The 26360-nt window shown below is 47.8% G+C and overlaps 1 protein-coding gene across 1 annotated transcript in view; it reads right to left on the minus strand.

The window, feature by feature from the left end:
* Nucleotides 1-356: 356 nt before the first annotated feature.
* EP300 (E1A binding protein p300) overlaps nt 357-26360 on the minus strand; it is a 415411-nt gene continuing 389407 nt past the window's right edge. Inside the window, exons 28-29 of the mRNA XM_063941527.1 lie at nt 4820-5101; nt 357-4107 (exon numbers count right to left, since the gene is read on the minus strand). Of these exons, the coding sequence (XP_063797597.1) occupies nt 1873-4107; nt 4820-5101 (2517 nt within the window). The 3' untranslated portion in view covers nt 357-1872. The remainder of the gene's footprint in view (nt 4108-4819; nt 5102-26360) is intronic.

Genomic DNA, 26360 nt, shown 5'->3' on the forward strand with positions numbered 1-26360 from the left:
TCCCAATGTTATCCTGTGGATAACCTGTGGACCCAGCCGGAGAAAAAGAGAAATTACTGCAGGCATACTGCGCTGCCCCTGAACTTAGAATGGAGGGTCAGAAGATCTTGGTATTCCAAGACTTTTCGGCCATGGTCTCACAAAGACGCAAAGCCTTTTCGGAGGTCTGCAAATTCTTGGTGGAATAAATAAAATAAAATCCTGGATAATCAAAAATTATTCCTTAAATGCGCATTAAAATTTACACTAATACTAATCTTGGCCTACCAGTCTATATCCTTATAATACAGAACTTTTCACTTAACTACATATAAAATAGCTTTGATTGTAATAAAAAAAAAGAGCTCAGCTCAACATTTCATCTGTCTCACACAGTTTATTTAACAATAAGTAATAAGAAATGAATTGCAACAATTTGTACAGTGATTTAAAGTTTGTATTTAGGAAACCCCATGTTTATCACATGATTTACACCATTTAACACCACGCTATTGGAGGAGAGGGGACATGGAAAGAGACTGGTCTGTTTCCTCTCTCTCTCCTCCCACATCCCCAAGTACAATTTTTCCAGAGAAAGGATTGAACAGTCATAACCAGCATTATGGGGAGGTACTGGCATTAACATTCTCTCAACTACTAGTCAGTATCTTTTACTCAGATGTTACAGTAATATTGATGGGAAAAATAAAAACAAAAGTTCAATAACTATATACCTCTTCCAGAGTCTACAATCCAATAAATATAGTACATCTGACCTGGCTGGTGCAGTTATATAGTAAAATAAACAAAATATATTTCCTTAAGCCCCTTTGAAACGTGTATACATAACACCATTTATGTTGCAAATACTTGGCTTAACAGAACTTTTACTTTCTTTCTGGGGTTCTTTTGTAAGGTAAATGTGGCGGAAGGGTGAACATTTACATTATTTGTATGCCTTGCACCCAACAGATTTCCAGCACAGAAAAGAAGGGTGTGGCTACTTTACTTATTTATATATAGATTTATTTATATATATATGTATATATATCTTCTTTTTTAAAGCAACATTAAACCATCCTCTGAAAACCTCTGTGTTTAGAGCACAGCTGTCCCTTCTCACCAAATAATCCCTTCATGCCCAGTATTAGGGCAATTGACCATAAAAAGAGCCCTTTCCAACTGTGATTCATGTACATTTTAAAGGAAGCAAAAATATATATATATATACCTTATGGCTATGATCACAGCAATTGCAAAGAGTGTGAACCCTGCGTTGAGTGCAATTTGTGGTTGGTGAAAGGGTTTATCATGACGTGGATCAGAGACAAAAATTGAGACAAGGATGGTAACAAATGGAAAAAATGGCTATACAAAAACCGTTCGACATCAAATAAAAACAGTCAACATTTTTACATTTTCATTAATTTAAGAAAAAAATAAAAAGACAAAGAAATATGCACAACATAAAAACAGTCATGTTGTGTGTGTGTGTAGAAGATCAGGATCTAGGGAATGCACTGTGCATCATAACAGAGGAAGAGATCAGGAGGCTGGCCCAGCCACTGAAAATATATTCTTTGTAATAATTATAATAATAATATTAATATCTGCCCTCCCCACTCTCTGCAGGTCTTTAGAATTCTAAGCACGGCGTCTCTGGAGAATTAAAAAAAAAACCCCCCACAACATTATGAAAACAATCTGAAAAATACCCACAAATCCCCGATTCCCACCCCTCCCCAATCCTCAAAAAAGAAACAGCTGTTCATCAGTATAAAAAGTCAGTTTGAGACGAAAATAAGTTTGTTTTGTTTCTGGATTTCTTATACTTAAAGTCTTTGTCCCAGGGAAAGAGGGATGGAAGTCTTCACCCCCTCCACTCCACTAATTTTAGTGGATGTCTAATGTACTCTGTGATAGGCTGGGATTAAGGTCAGAGTTGTCTGCACTCAAATTTAGGTCAGACACCCCCCCTCCATGAAGACCAGCCATCTGAGAGAGCATAGCTGTTGGATCTGGGCTACCATAGTGTCCTTGATCCATTGGGTTCCCTTGCCCAACCCCTACCATGCCCGGATGAGGAGAGCCTGTCTGGGGAGAAACATGGTGGGGTGATGGCTGTGGCTGCATGCGTGGAGATGGACTTGAATGAGGGGGCTGGGACTGGGGACGTGGAGAGGGTACTGGCTGGGGAGAGCGCACCTGGCTGCTTAGTGAAGGAGGGAGTTGCTGGCCTTGGAGGTGGGGGGATTGAGCAGGACCTGGCAGCATATGCTGCTGTGGACTCATTGGATTCTGCTGTGCTGGAGATCCTATCTGCTGGTGCAGAAGACGTTGCTGGAAGGTCTGCAAGCTGTTGCCAGCATCCCCAGACATTACCTGGGGTAACTGGCTCATCTGTCCAATGCTACCTTGTTGCATTTGCATATGGTGCTGAATTCGTTGCTGCTGCGAAAACCCACCCATGACCTGGTGCTGTTGAAACTGACTATGGTTTACCATTCCGGGACCCGCTGCTTGCTGCTGCTGTTGATGCTGCTGCTGCTGTTGTTGCTGCTGTTGTTGCATCATTTGCTGACGTCTAATTAGAAGCTCACGGAACTGTGGTGAAATTCCAGCATGGTTGATGTTCACCGATTGGCCCTGTGAATTCATCCCTGCAATGCCCTGTTGAGAAGATGGAGATTGCTGAGGAGCCTGCTGCTGAGGTGCCTGAGGTTGTTGGGACATGGCAGGGCGCGGTCCTACTGCCTGCATGGGATTCATGCCCTGCATGCCTGCATTGGGGTGCACAACTTGTTGCATGCCTCCTTGGGAGGGCATTCCTGTCATGTTGCCAGCACCTTGTTGGCCTTGGCTGCTGGCATATTTGGCTGCTCTTTGCTTGATGAAGGCAGCTAACAATTGTGGATTGGAATGCAGGATATTAAGCACCTGCTGCTGTTGCATTGGTGAACTAGGTGAACGCAGAGTACGCAGTAGATTCTGAAGTGCAGCTTGTGGCAAAGAACCTTGTTTGGCCTGGCTTGCTCCAGGAACCTGCCCCATACCTGGCTGGGGAGGCATATTAATTGACTGTCCCTGTTGCTGTACAGGCATAACAGGAGATCTCTGCATGTTAGGCTGCATTGCTTGTGGTTGAGCAAGTCCACTCTGTACCCAAGGCGGTTGTGGCTGCTGTGAAGGCTGCTGCTGAGGTTGTGTCAAGCCTGCCGGTCCCATTCCAGAATCCATGAGACTTGCTCCCCGTGATCCTTGCTGTGGGTTTATTCCCATTTGCTGCATAGGATTCATGGGCAGTTGATGCGAGTTTATCATAGGGCGCGGGAATATTTGTGCCTTTGCCATTTGACGCTGTGTCTCTGCAGCCCGCTGAATTTGCATGGCCATCTCCACAGCAGCTGGAGGAGGACCTGGCTGCTGTATTGATCCACCCTGAGGTGGTGTGGGAGGAGTCACTTGGCCAGCTGCCTTTCCCTGTGACATACCACTTGAGGACTGCGTTCGCTGCATGCCATATGGGGGCATGCTGTTTGGGGGAGGTGGCTGAGGCTGCGAGGAAGGTTGCGACTGTGGTTGAGTGAGCTGTGGTGTGGTGGGTTGCTGTCCAGTGGGTGTTGTTGGGCCAGTTGAATTTGGTGAGGGGAGACCTTGCTGCGGGCCTACTACCCCTGTTCGCTGCATACTAGCCACACGTCTGCGCAGCATTTGGGCCTGCTGAAGCCTGTGCTGTAACTGTTGCTGCCGTAATTTGTGCTTGATGTTGAGGCAGAAGGGCACAGGGCACTTGTTCTCTTGGCAGTGTTTAGCGTGGTAGCAACAAAGAGCGATGAGCTGCTTGCAGATAGGGCATCCTCCATTTGTCTTTCGTTTACAGCCCTTTGTGTGCTGCACCACCCTTTTCATCTTCTGACATGATGGTAGAGAGCAGTTTGCATTGCGACACTGGCATGCATGAACCAAGGACTGGATACAGCGCTGTATGCTCAGTCGACGAGAATCTCCAGGACTTTGTGTTGCAGCTGCCTGCTGGCTGTTACTCTCATCATCCAAACCAAGACCAAGCTTCTCCATTTTGTGCTCATGGGTTTTTGTATTGTAGCATGTGATGCACAAGTCATAATCCTGAAGAAAAACAATTGTGATTTAGAAACAGAAGAATTAAAAGCAATGTCATCCAGGAGTAATACTACATAAAACAAACAACTACATGATGCCTGCTAACACACTGACCAATGCGTGCGGTCTGCCCCAGCTGTGTCACCCCTGTCTGCCTGCCCCACCTCTTTAGACTGTGTGCTCGCACGAGTAGGGCCCTCTTCCCTCATGTGCTTTTCCTTCCCTTTACTAGCATCTACTCCACACTACCTACACCAGTTACCTAACCCTTCGATTCTGCCACCCTGCTGCTTATTTTATGGTTATAACCGCTAATGCAGTAATGTTTATAAACCATGTACTTGTCCTGCAATGCCTTCTGTTAGGTGCTGCGGAATCCTTTTAGCGCCATATAAACAATAATAATGCTATTTGTACATTACAATTAATGTAAGGATTTCTCTCTAAAGTCCCAATTAATATTTTCTAAAGAAAAGTAACTCAGGGAACAAATAGTTTTTATCTTTGGTAGGTTCACTGACTTGAATTTGTTATGGACCAATACCTTATTTTGGATGCCTCACTTATAACCACTGTAAATACACCCAATACTTTATCTAACCATTTTATAACTGAATATGGAGCAAAATCACAATCCATAAAGCATTTATAAAAGCTTGCTGCATTAACGCAAACTACATTTACATGGAAAGGAAGTGAAGTGCTCATAGACTCTTACCTCACATACAGTGCAGTGCCATCGTGTTTCCACATGGTGTTTGCATTCATTACAGGTATAAACAAATCGATCCTGGCTTTGGGTATGAAGCTCCACTAACATGCTCATAGTGGACCACAGGGCTCTACGTAGGGATGAGAATTCTAAGTGTTTGTCCCTGGCCAGAGTTAGAAAAGCATCACGTCCATCCATTAAGTCACAAGGAATTAGTGGATCTGGCTCCACAATAGGGGGCAGAGAGTTGGCAGTTGGCCCCGCAATCAAACGGATGACAAAAAATACCTTAAATGAAAAAAATGAAAGAACAGTACATTAAAGGGAACTGTACTAGAGTTTAGTACATTTACAGGAAACAAAAATAGTGTTACAGATGTGTCCTCATACATCTGGCCTCAATACAGTATGCTGGACAAGATGCCTGGCGTGAGTGAACCGGCAGGAAATGTGCAACATCGGATGGCTTTTTGTTGCCTAAAATGCATCTTAATCACAATGCAATGTGGCTAGGGCACACAAGGGGACTGCAGATTAATTTCATATAGGACACTAGTATATTGTTAGTCTGTATACAGATGGAGCAGAACAGAACTTTACTGGAGAAAAGCTGTAGTTGCAACATTGTAGCACTTTGTATACAGATTCAGAGACTCAGCCGCACACAGATATACTATACAAGTGACAAATATTACATTAATGACAGTTTTCTTGTGCATCCTAGTCACACTGTGTTGCGATTAGACTTACTTTGTTAACTCTTTCTGCGAGGTCCATAAAGTAATAGGATAAGCCTGGGCACCATACAGTTAAGCCTTTTTAGATATCCCAGGATGCCTTGGCCCCTCTCCCTATAACACTTCCCCCATGCTCCGGCAGGTTGGTTTTGGTAACAAGCCCAAAGCAGAAAGAGGATGAAGAGAAAGAGAAGAAAGACCGGAGAAGGGAACTAGTGACAAATGCCGCAAACCCATAGAGGCCATTTACGTCAGGGTGGGCGCCCTGTCGACCATACGTACCTTAAAGAAAGAGTTAACAAAAGATAAGACTACCATAACTCTCCTTTTCTTCTTCGGGTTCCATAGGAACTCCTGCAATTCTCCTGCTCTGTCTCTATTATACAGTCTCCACTCCTTTTTCCAATATATACTGTATAGATATAGATATATATATATAGATATATATATATATATATCTCTTATTTTTTTTATACCTATATACCTCCCCCATACTTGTCTACCTAACTCCTTCTTCTGTACCTTCCTCCCACATCTATCCCTACCCCTTGTCTCCTACATCTCTCCTTCTCTGTTTCCCATCCACCCCTCTCCCTCCCTTCCCGTCACCCCACTTTGTCACTTCTGCCCCACCACGGTCCTACTACTCCAACACTCCGCCCAGTTCCCTCCCTCCTGTCACCTCCATCTACATTACACTGCATTCCCTCCTCCTGCAGTTTTCCCTCCTAGCTCAGAAGCCCGCACTAACACTATGCCCACTTTATCCCTTCCATCCAAATCATTATCACCTCAACGCTACAGCAACCCTGATAATTTCATCTCTCCCTCAAACCCACACCCCCTATCCTGTGCTCTATGGAATGCCAGATCTGTTTGTAACCTACTGGTCCCCACCCAAGACCTTTTAATCTCCAACTACCTGCATCTCCCGACCATTACAGAAACCTGGATTACCCCCACTGACAGTTTCTCACGCTGCTCTCTCTGCTGAGGGACTCATTCTCACATACACCCCGAACTGGGGGTCGCCTAGGTGGTGGTGGTGGGATCCTTTTACCCTCTAGCTACTACTACCAACTCATCCCCCCAGAACCATCCCTTACATTCTCTACATTTGAGGTCCATGCTATACGCCTCTTTCAACCTGTCCATCTACGAGTAGCTGTCATTTACCGCCCCCCTGGCATGCCCTCCAAATTCCTTGACAACTTTGCTTCCTGGCTTTCTCTCTTTTGACATTCCCTCCATTATCTTAGGTGACTTCAACATCCCAATTGATATCCTCACAAAATACTCTTGCCTCTAAACTCCATAACCTTACATCTTCACTCGGTCTCTCCCAGTGGACATCCTCCCCCTCCCATGTGAATGGGAGCTCACTGGATCTGGTCTGCACTCACTGCTGTGATATTTCTGATTTCTCCAACTCTTCATTTCCCCTCTCAGACCACCACCTGCTCTCCTTTAACTTAGATCTCTCTGCTACTCCATCTCTACCCTCTAAGGCTACCATCACTAAACGCAATATTGAGGCTATCGATACCACTACCCTAACCTCCCTACTCGACTCACTTCTCTCTCCTATACAGTCTCTCTCAAACCCTGAACAAGCCACATCCATATACAATGCTTCCCTTACTTCTGCTCTTTACTCTGTCGCTCCACCAACCACTATTCACCCACGCAGATCAACACCTCAACCCTGGCACACCAAATGCACCAGATATTTGCAAAAATGCTCACGTACTGCTGACACAGAGGAAATCGCGCTCTAAAGCAGACTTCCTCCATTTTAATTCAGTGCTGCCCTATCCCTCGCTAAACAGTCATACTTCAAGAACCTCGTATCCTCCCAGTCTTCCAACTCATGGCGCCTCTGCCACTCTCCACTCCCTCCTCTGCCCACCCCGTCTCCCCCCCTCACTCTCTGCTCTTGACTTTGCCACACACTTCACATCCAAAATTGACTCCATACATCAGGACATTGCATCCCACCAAAACGTCAGCAACCAGCAGCCACCTCTATCCCTTACCACCCCTCTCCCTCCCTCTTACCAACTACTCTGACATCTGGTGAGGAAGTCATGGCCCTCATTCATTCCTCTCTCCCCCCCGCCCACACTTGACCCTATCCCCTCCCACCTCCACCTCTCTCTATGCCTGCTCCCATCTCTCCCACTCTTCAGGAACTGTCCCCTCTTCCTTCAAGCATGCACTTGTCTCCCCTATTCTTAAAAAACCTACCCTTGATCCACACACACTCCCCAACTATCGACCCATCTCTCGCCTTCCTTTTGCCTCCAAACTCCTTGAGTGTATTGTCTATAATCGCCTGACTGCATTTCTTTCCTCCCACTCACTACTTGACCCATTCCAGTCTGGCTTCCATCCTCTGCACTGAAACTTCCGTCACAAAAGTCTGCAATGACCTCCTATCTGCTAAATCCAAGGGTCACTACTCGTTGCTTATTCTTTTTGACCTCTCTGCTGCTTTTGACACTGTGGACCACCCTCTCCTTCTGCAAATCCTTCAATCCCTAGGTCTGCGCGATACTGCCCTCTCCTGGCTGACCTCCTACCTCTCTGACTGTTCCTTCTCTGTCTCCTCTCATGGCTCCACTTCCCCCCCCACTTCCACTACCTGTAGGTGTCCCCCAAGTCTCTGTTCTTGATCCTCTCCTTTTCTCGCTCTACACATCCTCCTTAGGAGAGCTCATTAGCTCTTGACTTACAATATCATCTCTATGCTGATGATACTCAAATCTACCTTTCCTCCCCTGACCTCTCTCCTGCTCTCCTCACTCATGTATCCAACTGTCTCTCTGCTATCTCTTCCTGGATGTCCCAGCGCTTTCTTAAACTTAACATGTCTAAGACTGAGCTGATCATTTTCCCACTCTCCCGCACAACCTCACCTCCCACAATTTCACTATCTTTAGATGGCACTACTATATCCTCTAGACTCCAAGTGCGCTGTCTTGGAGTAATCCTTGACTCCTCCCTCTCCAAACCACACATTCAGCACCTATCACAAACCTGTCATTTTCCTCTCAAAAATATTTCCAGGATCAGACCCTCTCTCACCCAGGATGCCACCAAGACCCATATTCACTCACTGGTCATCTCCAGACTGGACTACTGTAATCTCCTCCTGACTGGCATCCTCAACACATACATCTCTCCACTCTAATCGATCCTCAATGCTGCTACCCAGATCATCTTCCTCACCAAACGCACTACATCCACCTCGCCTCTCTTACTCCCCCTTTACTGGCTCCCCTTCCCCTTCAGAATCCATTTCAAGCTTCTCACACTCACAAAGCCCTCACTCACTCCTCTCCCAGTTACATCTCTGACCTTATCTCCCTTTACACTCCCGCCCATCCTGGATGCACGCCGCCTCCCCTGCTTTCTGATTACCTCCACCCACTCCTACTTCCAAGATTTTGCACGTGCTGCTCCATTTTTCTGGAATTCTCTACCTCTCCCCCTCAGACTCTCCACAAAACTTCAAGCGGGCTCTTAAGACACATTTCTTCACCAAACCCAGCCGTCTCTCATCCTAAGCCTTCTGTGGCCCAAGCTCACTTTCTACCGTATCTGTGTCACCCCAGTATGTGTGCCCCGCCCCTTTAGAATGTAAGCTCTCACGAGCAGGGTCCTCTTTCCTCATGTGCTTTTACGTCTCTTAACTTATCTTTTCAATACTCCCTTTGATGGCACCAAATCCTCTGGTTTTCCGTCACCCTGATACTTATTTCAGTGCTGTTTACTGATGTAGCTATGTGTATATACCCTGTACTTGTCCTATATTGTATTGAACTGTAAGTCACTGTCTTCATGTTTTGATTATTTGTTCACTCTGTAATTGGGTGCTGCGGATCCCATGTGGCGCCATATAAATAAAGGATGATGAAGATAATAATAATAATAACAATAACAACAGGGGATGTCCTAAAGCAGTACTTTAAGGGTGGGAACACTTCCGAGTGGATAGTAATATCCAGAGTCTAAAGGAAGCATCCTGGGAGGCAAATGTATCAAAGGCATAGAACCCAAGAAAAGTGTGGATAGAAGACCACATTGCGGCCATGCACAATTGCTCAGCGGACGCGCCATGGCATGCCACCCATGATGGTCCCACAGGTCGAGTAGAATGAGCAGAGCTAGAAGCTGGGACTTGAAGACCAGCCTGAGAGTATGCTTGTGCGATTGCAATTCTAATCCATCTGGCCAGAGTCTGTTTATTAGCTGGCCAACCACGTTTGTGAAACAAAGGATGAAGAGAGAATCCAATCTCTTTAGTGAACTGGTTCGGTCTACATAGATACGAAGGGCACGAATCAGGTCCAAAGAGCACACTGCAGTGGAGAGATCCGATGAGACGAAGGACGGAACAATAATTTCAACATTGAAATTAAAACGGGGGACCACGTTGGGTAGGTAATCCGGTCTAGTATGAAGTACAGCTCTGTCCGAATGAAAAATCAGGAAAGAAGAGCGACAGTAGAGAGCCCAAGTCAGACACCTATCTAGCAGATGCAATGGCCAGAAGGAATAAGGTCTTAGCAGTTAGCAATTTCAGGTCAACTGTTTCCAAAGGTTAAAAATGAGCCTGTTGAAGAGCGTCCAGAACCACAGACCGATCCCACGGAGCCACAGAAGGAATGTAGGGAGGTTTTAGCTGGATAACGCCCTTGAGGAAGATGCGGACATCCGGTAGTGGAGCAAATCTGCGTTGAAACCATACAAAGCATAAATATGCACTTTGAGAAAAGCCAGGTGAAGGCCAAGGCTTAATCCCAGTTGTAGGAAGGCCAGAAACCTAGAAATTCAGAAGACCGCAGGGCGATAGTGCCGGGAAGCACACCACTAGAAGGACGTATGCCATATCCGCTAGTAGATGCGGGCAGAAGGCGACTTTCGGATTGCACAACTGGGCGAGAAAAGCCTTTCCCCCTCTGAATGGAAGACTCAAGATCCACGCAGTCAAAGACAGATGTGGTAGGTCCGGGTGCAGACACAGTCATTGAGACAAAAGCTCTTGGTGTAGGGGAAGCGGGACTCCCACTGAGAGGTCTTGCAGGTCTGAGAACCAATGGCATCTGGCGTCCTGTTTGAGTTTCTGTGGAACCCTTGGCAGATGGGATACTGGAGGAAAGATGTACATGAGACGGAAGGTCCACTTGATGGAGAGAGCATCCATGAACACTGCTTGTGGGTCCCGGGATCCATAGACTGAAACCTTGTGGTTGTGTCGCGAGGGATGAGGTCAACATCTGGGAGACCCCACTTGTCTACTAGAAGTTGGAAGACTTCTGGATGAAGGGACCGTTCTCCCGTGTGAACATCCTGGCGACTGAGGAAATCTGAATCCCAGTTGAGGTGCCCAGGAATGTATACGGCTGAGATGGCTGAAAGGCGACGTTCTGCTCACCTGAGAATGTGGGCCACTTCCTGCATGCCATCTGGCTGTGAGTGCCGCTGTGGTGATTGAGATAAGCCTCTGCTGTTGCATTGTCGGACTGAACGTGAACAGGTCGGCCATGAAGTACATTTTGTGCCAGAGTTGAGGCTTTGTAGACAGCTCGCAGTTTAATTAGCTGGGTTCCTGCATTTCAGATCACATACTGATCAGGCCTTTAGAGGTAAGTCCTTGATACATTTATCGAATGAGACAGTATTAGGAATGTTAGGGACCCATGTGATGAAGTCACTTGGCCGCGGTACATGGGCCCGCATATTTGCGCAAATGTGTGCTAAGAACTTATACCCCATGTTAATTGTGAGGGTTTATTTAAATTATTTTTTACTATCAGTTCTTACTATCATTCTTAGTGCTAGGAGTCAGCATCTCTCTTCCTCCAGCATAGTATTAGAGGCCGCAGCATGATAGCACCTCTTGATATCTTAATAGGGTGCGCAGTCCAGGCACCCCCTTTTTCCAGACAGCTTGCAGTTCCTAGACATTGACTGGGAGACGTGACTCCGATGGCGTCTAATGCCCCTGAAACAAGTGCTGCTCCATTACTGCCACTCAACAGTGAAGGCTGGCATCCGTAGTTGGAAGTACCCAGCACAGAATCCAAAAGGGTTGTCCTTTGTCCAAGTGGGCCGTGTGGAGCCAGCAAGTGAGGGACAAGCGGACCTCCAGAGTGAGACATCATTTGAGATCTGATCAGATGAGGTTGGCCTTCCCACTCGACCATTAACAAATGTTGTAGAAGATGAGAATGGAACTGGGCATATTCTACCATGTCAAAGGTCGAGACCATCAGTCCGAGGACCTGCATGGCTGAGTGAATGGACACGGGCCGTGGCTGGAGCAGCCTGTGAACCCCTTTCTGCAGTTTGGATATTTTTTTCTGCTGGCAGAAAGACGCCGACTTGCAGAGTCTAATAGGGCTCCCAAGCGTAACATCCGTTGGGACGGTGTGAGGGAGGACTTTTTCCAATTGATGAGCGATCCGTGTGTCGGAAAAAAGGTCATCGTGAGTTGAACATGGCTGTGCAACAGTTCTTGGGAAGTAGCTAGCAGCATTAAGTTGTCCAGATAGGGAAGTATTCTTACTCTGACGACGCAGCCATGCTGCCATGACACCGTAGGCCGTCCAAACAGTAGTACCCTGAATTGATAAGGTTGGTTGCTCATATCAAAATGCAGGTATTGCTGATGCGAGGGAGCAATAGGGATATGTAGATAGGCATCCTATGTATCCTGGGATATCATTAAGTTCCCCGGTTCCATAGCAAAAACTATGGATTGAAGGGTCTCCACAAGGAAGTTGGGAAGAGATTTGAGGTTGAGGATGGGTCGGTGTGACTTATTTGGCTTGGGCACTAGAAACAGGGAGGAATAACAACCCTTTCCGCATTGAGATGGAGAAACTGTTATGATCACCCGATTGCAGTAGTGATTGCACAACCTCTTGCAGAATGAGCGCATTTTGGGGGTCGGAGGGAAAATCTGCGCAAAAGAACTGTGGGGAAGGAGACGGTGTACCCGTGAGAGACCATTTCCTGCACCCAGGCGTCTGAGTGGTCAGAGTCCAGATATGCACAAAGTGAAGAAGTCGGCCTCCCAGGAGGGGGCCCACCCCCCCTTCAGGCTGCGGGCTTGTCAGTTTTTGCTGAAGGCTGATGTGCAGCCAGGGTTGCTTGGCCTTGGCGGCGGAAGTTTGTCTGGGGAAGGCATGTGGTGCTTTTGCTTTGCATTGAGGATGAAAGGTACGAAAATTAGAACTCCTAGCACGCGGAGTTGGTGGGGACGGGAGAAAAGCAGTCTTAGCTGCAGCCAATGCAGTGACAATGTTGTCCAATACAGACTCAAACACTTCACCAGTAAAAGGGAGAAATTAAAAGTTTTCTTGGAATCAAGGTCAGACTTCCAGGAACGGAGCCAGAGAATGCGCCGTGCCAGCATAGAGGTGGTAGACACCTTATATGCCAATACTCCGGCATCAGATAAGGCCTCACGTATGTAAGCCCCTGTTTGCCGCATAAGAGCCAGGTAGGATATGCAGTCCTCCGATATATCGGAAGGTAATTCTGCCTCTAGGGCCTGTAACCATGATTCAATGGCTCTTGCAGCCCAGGAGGTAGCCACAGTGGGTCTATTTATAGCAACCACTAGAGAAAAAATAGACTTAAGGCAATTTTCAATTTGTCTATCAGTGGGCTCTTTCAGTGAGGAAAGAGTAGTGACAGGCAGAATGGACATCTTAACCAGATATGCAATATGCAAATCCACCAGAGGGGAAGCCTCCCACTTAGCACAATCCTCTGTGGGAATAGGGTAATGGGAAGCTAACCGTTTGGATACAGGAAACTTCTTAACTGGAGTTTTCCAGTGTTCCTATCTAATTTCCATGAGGCGACCTGAATGTGGAAATTCAAACTTGACAACATTTTGTCGCTTAAAACGGCCGTTTTCTTAGCAACTGGCTCAGTTTCATCCTCAGCGAGTTGATATGCCTAACAGCCTCAATTACAATTGCTACTTCAACTGTGTTGGGAGAATCCTCTGCCATAATGCAGTAGTCAGTGACTGACTGTGTATCCTCCCCTTCCTCAGAAGATGACTCATTGGAGTCTGATATAGCAGTGGACTGAGATGAAGGAGTCCTAGTAGTGGACCTAGAGGATGGTTTAGTCCCGGGTAACATACTTTGTAATGCTAGGGACAATTGGCTAAGCTCTGAACTGTAGTATTCAGTGTATCCACCCAAGGTGGGTTAGCCATAGGGACAGTATTAGGCGGTGCTAACATAGGGGGTCCCAGAGAGGGAGTTAATGATCCACTAGAGTACCCAGTAACTGAGTGAAAGAAGCCCATGGGGGGTTCTTGAGTAGGTGCTAGGGATGTGGACTGGGCAGGAGGTGCATAGCAGTTACACAGAACCCATCCTGTACTACATCCTGTGCAGTTAAACCTGCAAAGCACAATCTACATGACTAATACTGTGGTGTTAGGCTGTTTGCAACTTTTTGATTTGCTAGACATAGCTGCAATTATAGGGAGTCACCCACACACACTAGTATCCAACAAGGGTGTGGTAGCCTGTGACAGTATGTGACGACTACAATAGGACTGAGAGAAAGACGAGACAAAAATGACACTTTTTGGGAGCATTCTTAAAAATAAATTACAAGAAAATGTAAATCAAAATTAAGTTGTTCTGGTGAATTGCCTAAAACTTAGCATTTATTCTGTTTATGACTTCAAAATAATGACATATAGTCCAAATGACTTAAAATTCTTCATTCACCTGGTAATCAATAAGGGTCAAGATAAATGGTGAAAATGTGTTTCAGGATGCCTTATCCAAATTGAGCACTATCCTGCTTAGCTTTATTGGGATATACTGTCTCCTTGTTTTCAACACTCATCTGGGATAGTCCTGGGACTAGCATTTTATGCTCTGGATCCAGGCAAAGTACAGACAGCAGAAGTAGGTACTCTTCTTTCTTCCATCATCCAGGGGTAACCGCCCACGACCATACTACCCTAGACAGGCCCGATCTTGTTCAATTTCGGAAGCTAAGCAGGATCGGACTCGTCAGTACTTGGATGGGAAACCACCCAGGAACACTAGGTACTGTGGGCCTTTATTCATAAATGGATGAATACTCATCTATACTTTACATCACAGACTGCAATTTAGAGCTCAATTTGGATAAGGCACCCTAAAATATATATTCACTATTTATTTTCACCATTTATCTTTACCCGTATTGATTACCGGGGTGAATCAAGAATTTTAAGTCATTTTGACTATATGTCATTATGTTAAAGTCATAAACAGAATAAATGTTATGTTTTAGGCAATTCACCAGAACACCTTTATTTACATTATAGTATGTGACAACTGCCTGCAGTAACGCTAAACTGTTTAAAGAAGACCCCCGACAGCACCTGGTCACAGGGCACAGAAAAAGACAGGGACAGATTTATGTGTGTTTTGGAAAGAGGCACTCAAACAGAAATATATGAAAAATAAGAATTTACTCACCGGTAATTCTATTTCTCGTAGTCCGTAGTGGATGCTGGGAACTCCGTAAGGACCATGGGGAATAGCGGGCTCCGAAGGAGGCTGGGCACTCTAGAAAGATTTATGACTACCTGGTGTGCACTGGCTCCTCCCACTATGACCCTCCTCCAAGCCTCAGTTAGGACACTGTGCCCGAACGAGCTGACATAATAAGGAAGGATTTAGAATCCCGGGTAAGACTCTTACCAGCCACACCAATCACACCGTACAACTCGTGATACTATATCCAGTTTGACAGTATGAAAACAACGGAGCCTCTCAACAGATGGCTCAACAATAACCCTTTAGTTAACAATAACTATTTACAAGTATTGCAGACAATCCGCACTTGGGATGGGCGCCCAGCATCCACTACGGACTACGAGAAATAGAATTACCGGTGAGTAAATTCTTATTTTCTCTGACGTCCTAGTGGATGCTGAGAACTCCGTAAGGACCATGGGGATTATACCAAAGCTCCTAAACGGGCGGGAGAGTGCGGATGACTCTGTAGCACCGAATGAGAGAACTCCAGGTCCTCCTCAGCCAGGGTATCAAATTTGTAGAATTTTGCAAACGTGTTTGCCCCTGACCAAGTAGCTGCTCGGCAAAGTTGTAAAGCCGAGACCCCTCGGGCAGCCGCCCAAGATGAGCCCACCTTCCTTGTGGAATGGGCATTTACAGATTTTGGCTGTGGCAGGCCTGCCACAGAATGTGCAAGCTGAATTGTACTACAAATCCAGCGAGCAATAGACTGCTTAGAAGCAGGAGCACCCAGCTTGTTGGGTGCATACAGGATAAACAGCCAGTCAGATTTTCTGACTCCAGCCGTCCTGGAAACATATATTTTCAGGGCCCTGACAACGTCTAGCAACTTGGAGTCCTCCAATTCACTAGTAGCCGCCGGCACCACAATAGGCTGGTTCAGGTGAAACGCTGACACCACCTTAGGGAGAAATTGGGGACGAGTCCTCAATTCTGCCCTATCCATATGGAAAATCAGATACGAGCTTTTACATGATAAAGCCGCCAATTCTGACACTCGCCTGGCTGAAGCCAAGGCCAATAACATGACCACTTTCCACGTGAGATATTTCAGATCCACGGTTTTTAGTGGCTCAAACCAATGTGATTTTAAGAAACTCAACATCACGTTGAGATCCCAAGGTGCCACAGGAGACACAAACGGGGGCTGAATATGCAGCACTCCTTTCACAAATGTCTGAACTTCAGGTACTGAAGCTAGTTCTTTTTGAAAGAAAATCGACAGAGCCGAGATCTGTACTTTAATGGAGCCTAGTTTTAGGCCCATATTCACTCCTGCTTGCAGGAAATGCAGAAATCGACCTAGTTGAAATTCCTCTGTTGGGGCCTTTTTGGCCTCGCACCATGCAACATATTTCCGCCATATGCGGTGATAATGCTTTGCCGTAACATCTTTCCTGGCCTTAATAAGCGTAGGAATGACTTCTTCCGGAATACCCTTTTCCTTTCCGTCAAACGCAGCCGCGGTAAGTCTTGGAACAGACAGGGCCCCTGCTGTAGCAGGTCCTGTCTGAGAGGCAGAGGCCAAGGGTCCTCTGAAACCATCTCTTGTAGTTCCGGGTACCACGCTCGTCTTGGCCAATCCGGAACCACGAGAATTGTGTTTACTCCTCGCTTTCTTATTATTCTCAATACCTTTGGTATGAGAGGCAGAGGAGGGAACACAAACTGACTGGTACACCCACGGTGTCACTAGAGCGTCCACAGCTATCGCCTGAGGGTCCCTTGACCTGGCGCAATATCTTTTTAAGTTTTTGTTGAGATGGGACGCCATCATGTCCACCTGTGGTTTTTCCCAACGGTTTACCAGCATCTGGAAGACTTCTGGATGAAGTCCCCACTCTCCCGGGTGGAGGTCGTGTCTGCTGAGGAAGTCTGCTTTCCAGTTGTCCACTCCCAGAATGAACACTGCTGACAGTGCTAGTACATGATTCTCCGCCCATCGGAGAATTCTTGTGGCTTCTGCCATCGCCATCCTGCTTCTTGTGCCGCCCTGTCGATTTACATGGGCGACTGCCGTGATGTTGTCTGACTGGATCAGCACCGGCTGGTGTAGGAGCAGGGATTTTGCTTGACTTAGGGCATTGTAGATGGCCCTTAGTTCCAGAATATTTATGTGAAGGGAAGTCTCCTGACTCGACCATAGTCCTTGGAAGTTTCTTCCCTGTGTGACTGCCCCCCAGCCTCGAAGGCTGGCATCCGTGGACACCAGGACCCAGTCCTGTATGCCGAACCTGCGGCCCTCTAGAAGATGGGCACTCTGCAGCCACCACAGTAGAGACACCCTGGTTCTTGGAGACAGGGTTATTAAGCGATGCATCTGAAGATGCGATCCGGACCACTGGTCCAACAGGTCCCACTGAAAGATTCTGGCATGGAACCTGCCGAAGGGAATTGCTTCGTAAGAAGCCACCATCTTTCCCAGGACCCGCGTGCAGCGATGCACTGATACCTGTTTTGGTTTCAGGAGGTCTCTGACTAGAGATGACAACTCCCTGGCTTTCTCCTTCGGGAGAAACACTTTCTTCTGGACTGTATCCAGAATCATACCCAGGAACAGTAGCCGTGTCGTCGGAACCAGCTGTGACTTTGGGATATTCAGAATCCAGCCGTGCTGGTGCAGCACCTCCTGAGATAGTGCTACTCCCACCAACAACTGTTCCTTGGACCTCGCTTTTATTAGGAGATCGTCCAAGTACGGGATAATGAAAACTCCCTTTTTTCGAAGGAGTATCATCATTTCCGCCATAACCTTAGTAAATACCCTCGGTGCCGTGGACAGTCCAAACGGCAGCGTCTGGAATTGGTAATGGCAATCCTGTACCACAAATCTGAGGTACTCCTGGTGAGGATGGTAAATGGGGACATGCAAGTAAGCATCCTTGATGTCCAGGGATACCATGTAATCCCCCTCGTCCAGGCTTGCAATAACCGCCCTGAGCGATTCCATCTTGAACTTGAATTTTTTTATGTATGTGTTCAAGGATTTCAAATTTAAAATGGGTCTCACTGAACCGTCCGGTTTCGGTACCACAAATAGTGTGGAATAGTAACCCCGGCCTTGTTGAAGTAGGGGTACCTTGATTATCACCTGCTGGGAATACAGCTTGTGAATTGCCGCTAGCACCGCCTCCCTGTCTGAGGGAGCAATCGGCAAGGCAGATTTTAGGAACCGGTGGGGTGGAGACGCCTCGAATTCCAGTTTGTACCCCTGAGATACTATTTGAAGGTTCCAGGGTTCCACCCGTGAGCGAGCCCACTGATCGCTGAAATTCTTGAGGCGGCCCCCCACCGTACCTGGCTCCGCCTGTGGAGCCCCACCGTCATGCGGCGGACTTGGAAGAAGAAGCGGGGGAGGACTTTTGCTCCTGGGAACCTGCTGTTTGTTGCAGCCTTTTTCCCCTACATCCCTTTTAGAATCTGCATCTCCTGTCCACTGGCGAGTTCATAAGCCTCTCCTAGCAGAAATGGACAATGCACTTACTTTAGATGCCAGTCGGCAGATTTCCCTCTGTGCATCTCTCATATACAAGACTGAATCTTTTATATGGTCTATGGTTAACAGGATCGTGTCTCTGTCTAATGTGTCAATATTTTCTGACAGTTTATCTGACCACGCAGCGGCAGCACTGCACATCCAAGCTGACGCAATAGCTGCCCTAAGTATAATGCCTGTGTGTGTATATACAGACTTCAGGATAGCCTCCTGCTTTCTATCAGCAGGTTCCTTGAGGGCGGCTGTATCCGGAGACGGTAGTGCCACCTTTTTAGACAAACGTGTGAGCGCTTTATCCACCCTAGGAGGTGTTTCCCAACGTAACCTATCCTCTGGCGGGAAAGGGAACGCCATTAGTACCTTCTTAGGAATTACCAATTTTTTATCAGGGAAAGCCCACGCTTCTTCACACACTTCATTTAATTCATCTGATGGGGGAAAAACTACGGGTAGTTTTTTCTCCCCAAACATAATACCCTTTTTAGTGGTACCTGTATTTATATCAGAAATGTGTAACACCTCTTTCATTGCCTCAATCATGCAGTGAATGGCCTTAGTGGGCATCAGGTTAGACTCATCGTCGTCGACACTGGTGTCAGTATCAGTGTCGACATCTGGGTCTGCGGTCTGAGGTAGCGGGCGTTTTAGAGCCCCTGATGACCTGTGCGACGCCTGGACAGGCACGAGCTGAGAAGTCGGCTGTCCCACATTTGGCATGTCGTCAAATTTCTTATGTAAGGAGTCTATACGTGCACTCATTTCTTTCCATAAGTTCAACCACTCAGGTGTCTGCCCCGCAGGGGGTGACATCCCTTCTAAAGGCATCTGCTCCGCCTCCACATCATTATCCTCATCAAACATGTCGACACAGCCGTACCGACACACCGCACACACACAAGGAATGCTCCAACTGAGGACAGGACCCACAAAAGCCCTTTGGGGGGACAGAGTGAGATTATGCCAGCACACACCAGAGCGCTATATAATGCAGGGACTAACTGAGTTATGTCCCCTATAGCTGCTTTTTCTATATAATTTATACTGCGCCTAAATTTAGTGCCCCCCCCTCTCTGTTTTTACCCTTTTCTGTAGTGTAGACTGCAGGGGAGAGCCAGGGAGCTTCCTTCCAGCGGATCTGTGAAGGAGAAATGGCGCCAGTGTGCTGTGGGAGATAGCTCCGCCCCTTTTCCGCGGACTATTCTCCCGCTTTTTTCTATATTCTGGCAGGGGTCCACATATATAGCCTCTGGGGCTATATATTGTGGTATTTTTGCCAGCCAAGGTGTTATTATTGCTTCTCAGGGCGCCCCCCCCCAGCGCCCTGCACCCTCAGTGACCGGAGTGTGAAGTGTGTGTGAGGAGCAATGGCGCACAGCTGCAGTGCTGTGCGCTACCTTGGTGAAGTCTGATGTCTTCTGCCGCCGATTTTCCGGACCTCTTCTTGCTTCTGGCTCTGTAAGGGGGACGGCGGCGCGGCTCCGGGACCGAACACCAAGGACTGGGCCTGCGGTCGATCCCTCTGGAGCTAATGGTGTCCAGTAGCCTAAGAAGCCCAATCCGGCTGCAAGCAGGCGAGTTCGCTTCTTCTCCCCTTAGTCCCTCGCTGCAGTGAGCCTGTTGCCAGCAGGTCTCACTGAAAATAAAAAACCTAAATCTATACTTTCTTTCTAAGGGCTCAGGAGAGCCCCTAGTGTGCATCCAACCTCGGCTGGGCACAAAATCTAACTGAGGCTTGGAGGAGGGTCATAGTGGGAGGAGCCAGTGCACACCAGGTAGTCATAAATCTTTCTAGAGTGCCCAGCCTCCTTCGGAGCCCGCTATTCCCCATGGTCCTTACGGAGTTCCCAGCATCCACTAGGACGTCAGAGAAAAAAGTCTTATAAATTTATTTTTACCCAAAGACGGGCATTTCAAATAGGATCACATGAGTGATGGTGGCTCAGCATAAAATCTTGAACATAATTCACAATGTGCACAGCACTACAGAGTGCTTTTTGATGAAAAAAAGTGTTTGCTCATTAGGAGGACATGAAAAACGAAACCAGTCAGTCCGTCAACCTCGGTCCTGTATGGACCGTTCAGGACCCGCACATCTTATTACTGTCACCTTCCACTTTCCAGAGCCATCTGCCCACTCCTGCCAAGTCTACCTCACCCTCCACCAATTCTGACCCATCAGCGTCATATTGCAGGATATGGGCCAGAGATCGCTTTTGAGGACAAATGAGAGGGAACTGAGACGCTTTTTTGGGGACGGAGTCTCTGTTCACAAACTCATCCACAGTTTGATTTAAGTACTGCGTCTCTTTCATTGCGGGACAATTTTGTAGAAAGAGCGGAAATAATTCCTTTAAGAGAAATAACCCACTCTGATTCAGTCCCGCTAGCTTGTGAACCCTGAGTACGCAGTAGTGAGCACCCTGGTGAAGAGGAACACTCCGCTGTATAAGAAACACTCTTTACCTGACAATGTAAATGTGACAGCACACACAGAAAAACATTAAGCACAATTAACCCACAAAGAGCCCTTCAGGGAGAGACAGTTGTTTAGCCCCCACCACGCCCTTATCGCTAATGCCAAGCTTAGCCAGGTCGCAGACTAAGTACCCTGATAATAGTCACTATCCCCTTGCTATGGCCCCCTGGTACCGCTGAGGTAATCTGGAGTCACACCGGAGGAGCTGCGCGTCCCTGTCCTGTCAGCGTCTGTGTCCACTGCAGAGGGAAAATGGCGCTGGTGAGCTGCTGGATCCTCTCATAGTGAAGCCCCGCCCCTTCAATGGCGCGCAGTCTTCTCGCCTTTTTTTTATACTGGCTGAGGAATCTGGTGCTTAAAATGGAGAGAAACCGTTTTAAGACTGCGGCGTTGCCAGTCTGGGTACGGTGTACCGAGAAGCAGTTGTGTACTGTGACTGAAGACGCATTCCGCCCCGTTTAGAAGCCGTGTGTCTCCGTACCCTCGTGCCGCCATAATGGCCGGCGCTCCGCTATCCGGGACGCCGGCTCAGTACTTACCACTCTTCATTCTTCTCGCCATGGTGGGGCTTGCGAATAGTTCCCTCAGGAGCTCAGTGTCCTGTCAGCGGGGAACTGGACCATTAACCCTTCAAGAGGTTGGACCGTTCTCCCCCTAAGTCCCATGAAGCAGGCAGGCTGGTGCCAACCAGCCCTGCCTGAAAACAACAAACAGAAAATAAATGCAGAAAACTCTTCAGGAGCTTCCTACAGCGTGACCGGCTCCTCTGGGCACATTTTCTAAACTGAGTCTGGTAGGAGAGGCATAGAGGGAGGAGCCAGCCCACACTATCAAATTTTTAAAGTGTAAATGGCCCTTAGTTCCAGAATGTTTATATGAAGAGATGTTTCCATGCTTGACCACAAGCCCTGGAAATTCCTTCCCTGTGTGACTGCTCCCCAGCCTCTCAGGCTGGCATCCGTGGTTACCAGGATCCAATCCTGAATGCCAAATCTGCGGCCCTCTAGTAGATGAGCACTCTGCAGCCACCACAGGAGAGACACCCTTGTCCTTGGCGACAGGGTTATCCGCTGATGCATCTGCAGATGCGATCCGGACCATTTGTCCAGTAGATCCCACTGAAACGTTCTTGCATGGAATCTTCCGAATGGAATCGCTTCGTAAGAAGCCACCATTTTTCCCAGGACCCTCGTGCACTGATGCACTGAGACCTGGCCTGGTTTTAGGAGGTTCCTGACTAGCTCGGATAACTCCCTGGCCTTCTCCTCCGGGAGAAACACCTTCTTCTGGACTGTGTCCAGAATCATTCCTAGGAACAGTAGACGTGTCGTTGGAATCAGCTGCGATTTTGGAATATTTAGAATCCACCCGTGCTGACGTAACACTACCTGAGATAGTGCTACTCCGACTTCTAACTGTTCCCTGGATCTTGCCCTTATCAGGAGATCGTCCAAGTAAGGGATAATTAAAATGCCTTTTCTTCGTAGAAGAATCATCATTTCGGCCATTTACCTTGGTAAAGACCCGAGGTGCCGTGGACAATCCAAACGGCAGCGTCTGAAACTGATAATGACAGTTTTGTACTACAAACCTGAGGTACCCTTGGTGAGAAGGGTATATTGGGACGTGGAGATAAGCATCTTTGATGTCCAGAGACACCATATAGTCCCCTTCTTCCAGGTTCGCTATCACTGCTCTGAGTGACTCCATCTTGAATTTGAACCTTTTTATGTAAGTGTTCAAGGATTTCAGATTTAAAATTGGTCTCACCGAGCCGTCCGGCTTCGGTACCACAAACAGCGTGGAATAATACCCCTTTCCTTGTTGCAGGAGGGGTACCTTGATTATCACCTGCTGGGAATACAGCTTGTGAATGGCTTCCAAAACTGCCTCCCTGTCGGAGGGAGACTTTGGTAAAGCAGACTTCAGGAACCGACGAGGGGGAAACGCCTCGAATTCCAGTTTGTACCCCTGCGATACTACCTGTAGAATCCAGGGATCCACTTGCGAGTGAGCCCACTGCGCGTTGAAATTCTTGAGACGGGCCCCCACCATATCTGAGTCTGCTTGTAAAGCCCCAGCGTCATGCTGAAGACTTGGCAGAAGCAGGGGAGGGCTTCTGCTCCTGGGAAGCGGCTGCATGGTGCAGTCTTTTTCCTCTTCCTCTGCCCCGGGGCAGAAAGGAGTGGCCTTTTGCTCGCTTGTACTTATGGGAACGAAAGGACTGAGTTTGAAAAGACGGTGTCTTTTTCTGCTGATGTGAAGTGACCTGGGGTAAAAAGGTGGATTTTCCAGCCGTTGCCGTGGCCACCAGGTCCGATAGACCAGCCCCAAATAACTCCTCCCCTTTATACGGCAATACTTCCATGTGCCGTTTGGAATCCGCATCCCCTGACCACTGTCGCGTCCATAACGCTCTTCTGGCAGAGATGGACATAGCACTTACTCTTGATGCCAGGGTGCAAATATCCCTCTGTGCATCACGCATATATAGTAATGCATCCTTTAAATGTTCTATAGTTAACAAAATATTGTCCCTATCCAGGGTATCAATATTCTCAGTCAGGGAATCCGTCCATGCGACTCCAGCACTGCACATCCAGGCTGAGGCGATTGCTGGTCGCAGTATAACACCAGTATGTGTGTATATACTTTTTAGGATATTTTCCAGCCTTCTATCAGCTGGTTCTTTGAGGGTGGCCGTATCAGGAGACGGTAACGCTACTTGTTTAGATAAACGTGTGAGCGCCTTATCTACCCTAGGGGGTGTTTCCCAACGCGCCCTAACCTCTGGCGGGAAGGGATATAATGCTAATAATTTTTTAGAAATTAGCTGTTTTTTATCGGGGGAAACCCACGCTTTATCACACACCTCATTTATTTCCTCTGACTCAGGAAAAACTATTGGTAGTTTTTTCACACCCCACATAATACCCTTCTTTGTGGTACTTGTAGTGTCAGAAAGGTTCAATGCCTCTTTCATTGCCGTGATCATGTAACGTGTGGCCCTACTGGACATTACGTTTGTCTCGTCACCGTCGACACTAGACTCAGTATCTGTGTCAGGGTCTGTGTCGACCCACTGAGGTAACGGGCGTTTTAGCGCCCCTGACGGTGTCTGAGACGCCTGGACAGGCACTAAGTGATTTGCCGGCTGTCTCATGTCGTCAACAGTTTTTTGCAAATTGCTGACATTATCACTTAATTGTTTAAATACAATCATCCAGTCAGGTGTCGACTCCCTAGGGGGTGACATCACCAACACAGGCAACTGCTCCGCCTCCACATCATTTTCCTCCTCATACATGTCGACACACGCGTACCGACACACAGCACACACACCGGGAATGCTCTGATAGAGGACAGGACCCCACTTAGCCCTTTGGAGAGACAGAGGGAGAGTCTGCCAGCACACACCCAGCGCTATATATATATATATATATATATATACAGGGATAACCTTATATAAGTGTTATTCCCTTATAGCTGCTGTTATTATCGTTATTTGCTGCCAAAAATGCCCCCCCTTCTCTTTTTTACCCTGATTCTGAAGCAGGACTGCAGGGGAGAGTCAGGGAGCCGTCCTTCCAGCGGAGCTGTGAGGGAAAATGGCGCTTGTGTGCTGAGGAGATAGGCTCCGCCCCTTCACGACGTCCTTATCTCCCGCTTTTTTGTGTGAAAATGGCAGGGGTTAAAATACATCCATATAGCCCAGGAGCTATATGTGATGTATTCTTTTTGCCACCTAAGGTATATACTGTTATATTGCGTCTCAGGGCGCTCCCCCCCAGCGCCCTGCACCCTCAGTGACCGGAGTGTGAAGTGTGCTGAGAGCAATGGCGCACAGCTGCGGTGCTGTGCGCTACCTTAGTCTGAAGACAGGATGTCTTCTGCCGCCGATTTCACCGGACCTCTTCGTCTCTTCTGGCTCTGTAAGGGGGACGGCGGCGCGGCTCCGGTGACCCATCCAGGCTGAACCTGTGATCGTCCCTCTGGAGCTAATGTCCAGTAGCCTAAGAAACCCGATCCACTCTGCACTCAGGTGAGTCCGTTTCTTCTCCCCTTAGTCCCACGATGCAGTGAGCCTGTTGCCAGCAGGACTCACTGAAAATAAAAAAAACCTAAACTAAACTTTTATTCTAAGCAGCTCAGGAGAGCCACCTAGATTGCACCCTTCTCGGCCGGGCACAAAAATCTAACTGAGGCTTGGAGGAGGGTCATAGGGGGAGGAGCCAGTGCACACCACCTGATCCTTAAGCTTTTATTTTGTGCCCTGTCTCCTGCGGAGCCGCTATTCCCCATGGTCCTTACGGAGTCCCAGCATCCACTAGGACGTCAGAGAAATAAGTGATGTAAAAACCTGGCTCCTTGAAGACTTTTTTACAGGAAGACTAACCCCAGCGTTCCCAGAGAGCTGGCTTGCTTGCACTGAGATGGCTGCCGGAGTCTCTTAGGTGAGGAGGGTGTGGTGCTCCAGCTAAACAGTGAGAAGTCCGTGGTGGACTGGTGCCCAAAACTGGGGGAGGGGCTACAGGCTGGCGCTCCCTCCCCTGTGCTGGAGTTTTAACCACTGATACTGGGGGGCCCGTAATAAATAACTCCTGTGCCCCCATATGCCCTGGTGGTCTAGTGAAGTCCCTGGTCTGCACCAATGTCCACAGGCTGCTCCCGTGTCCTGGGTCACATGGCGGACCGCCATTTAAGTGTGGGTCCTGGAGACTGGGACCCTCTTACCTGCTCCCCGACGGCCGGCCATGCAATCCAGGGGTTGCCAGCAGCATCGGTGCTAGTCGCTTGGTGTAGGCCCTGCTGCAAGTGCCTGTCTTGGCAGAGGCCATGCCGGGAGTGGTGGAGCCTTTGTGCTGGAGTATAAAAGACATCCAGCAGTGGCAGGCTCAGTGCTTTGGGGCTGCAAGAGCATCCAGCTTCCTGCTGCACCTTACAAAAAACTGACCTGCTCGAGCATGGAGGCGGTGTTATAGGGAGAGGGACTGAGGTATCCTGGGATATCTAAAATAGGATTTTAATTACCTACCGGTTAATCCTTTTCTCGTAGTCCGTAGAGGATACTGGGTTCCACATTAGTACCATGGGGTATAGACGGGTCCATTGGCACTAAGAGTTTGAGAGTGTGGGCTGGCTCCTCCCTCTATGCCCCTCCTACCAGACTCAGTCTAGAAACTGTGCCCGAGGATACAGACATCTTCGAGACAAGGATTTAACACAGATAGTGGCAAGGTTCATACCAGCTCACACATAC

This window comes from Pseudophryne corroboree, chromosome 9 (genome assembly GCF_028390025.1).
Source record: "Pseudophryne corroboree isolate aPseCor3 chromosome 9, aPseCor3.hap2, whole genome shotgun sequence".
Classification (NCBI taxonomy): Eukaryota; Metazoa; Chordata; class Amphibia; order Anura; family Myobatrachidae; genus Pseudophryne; species Pseudophryne corroboree.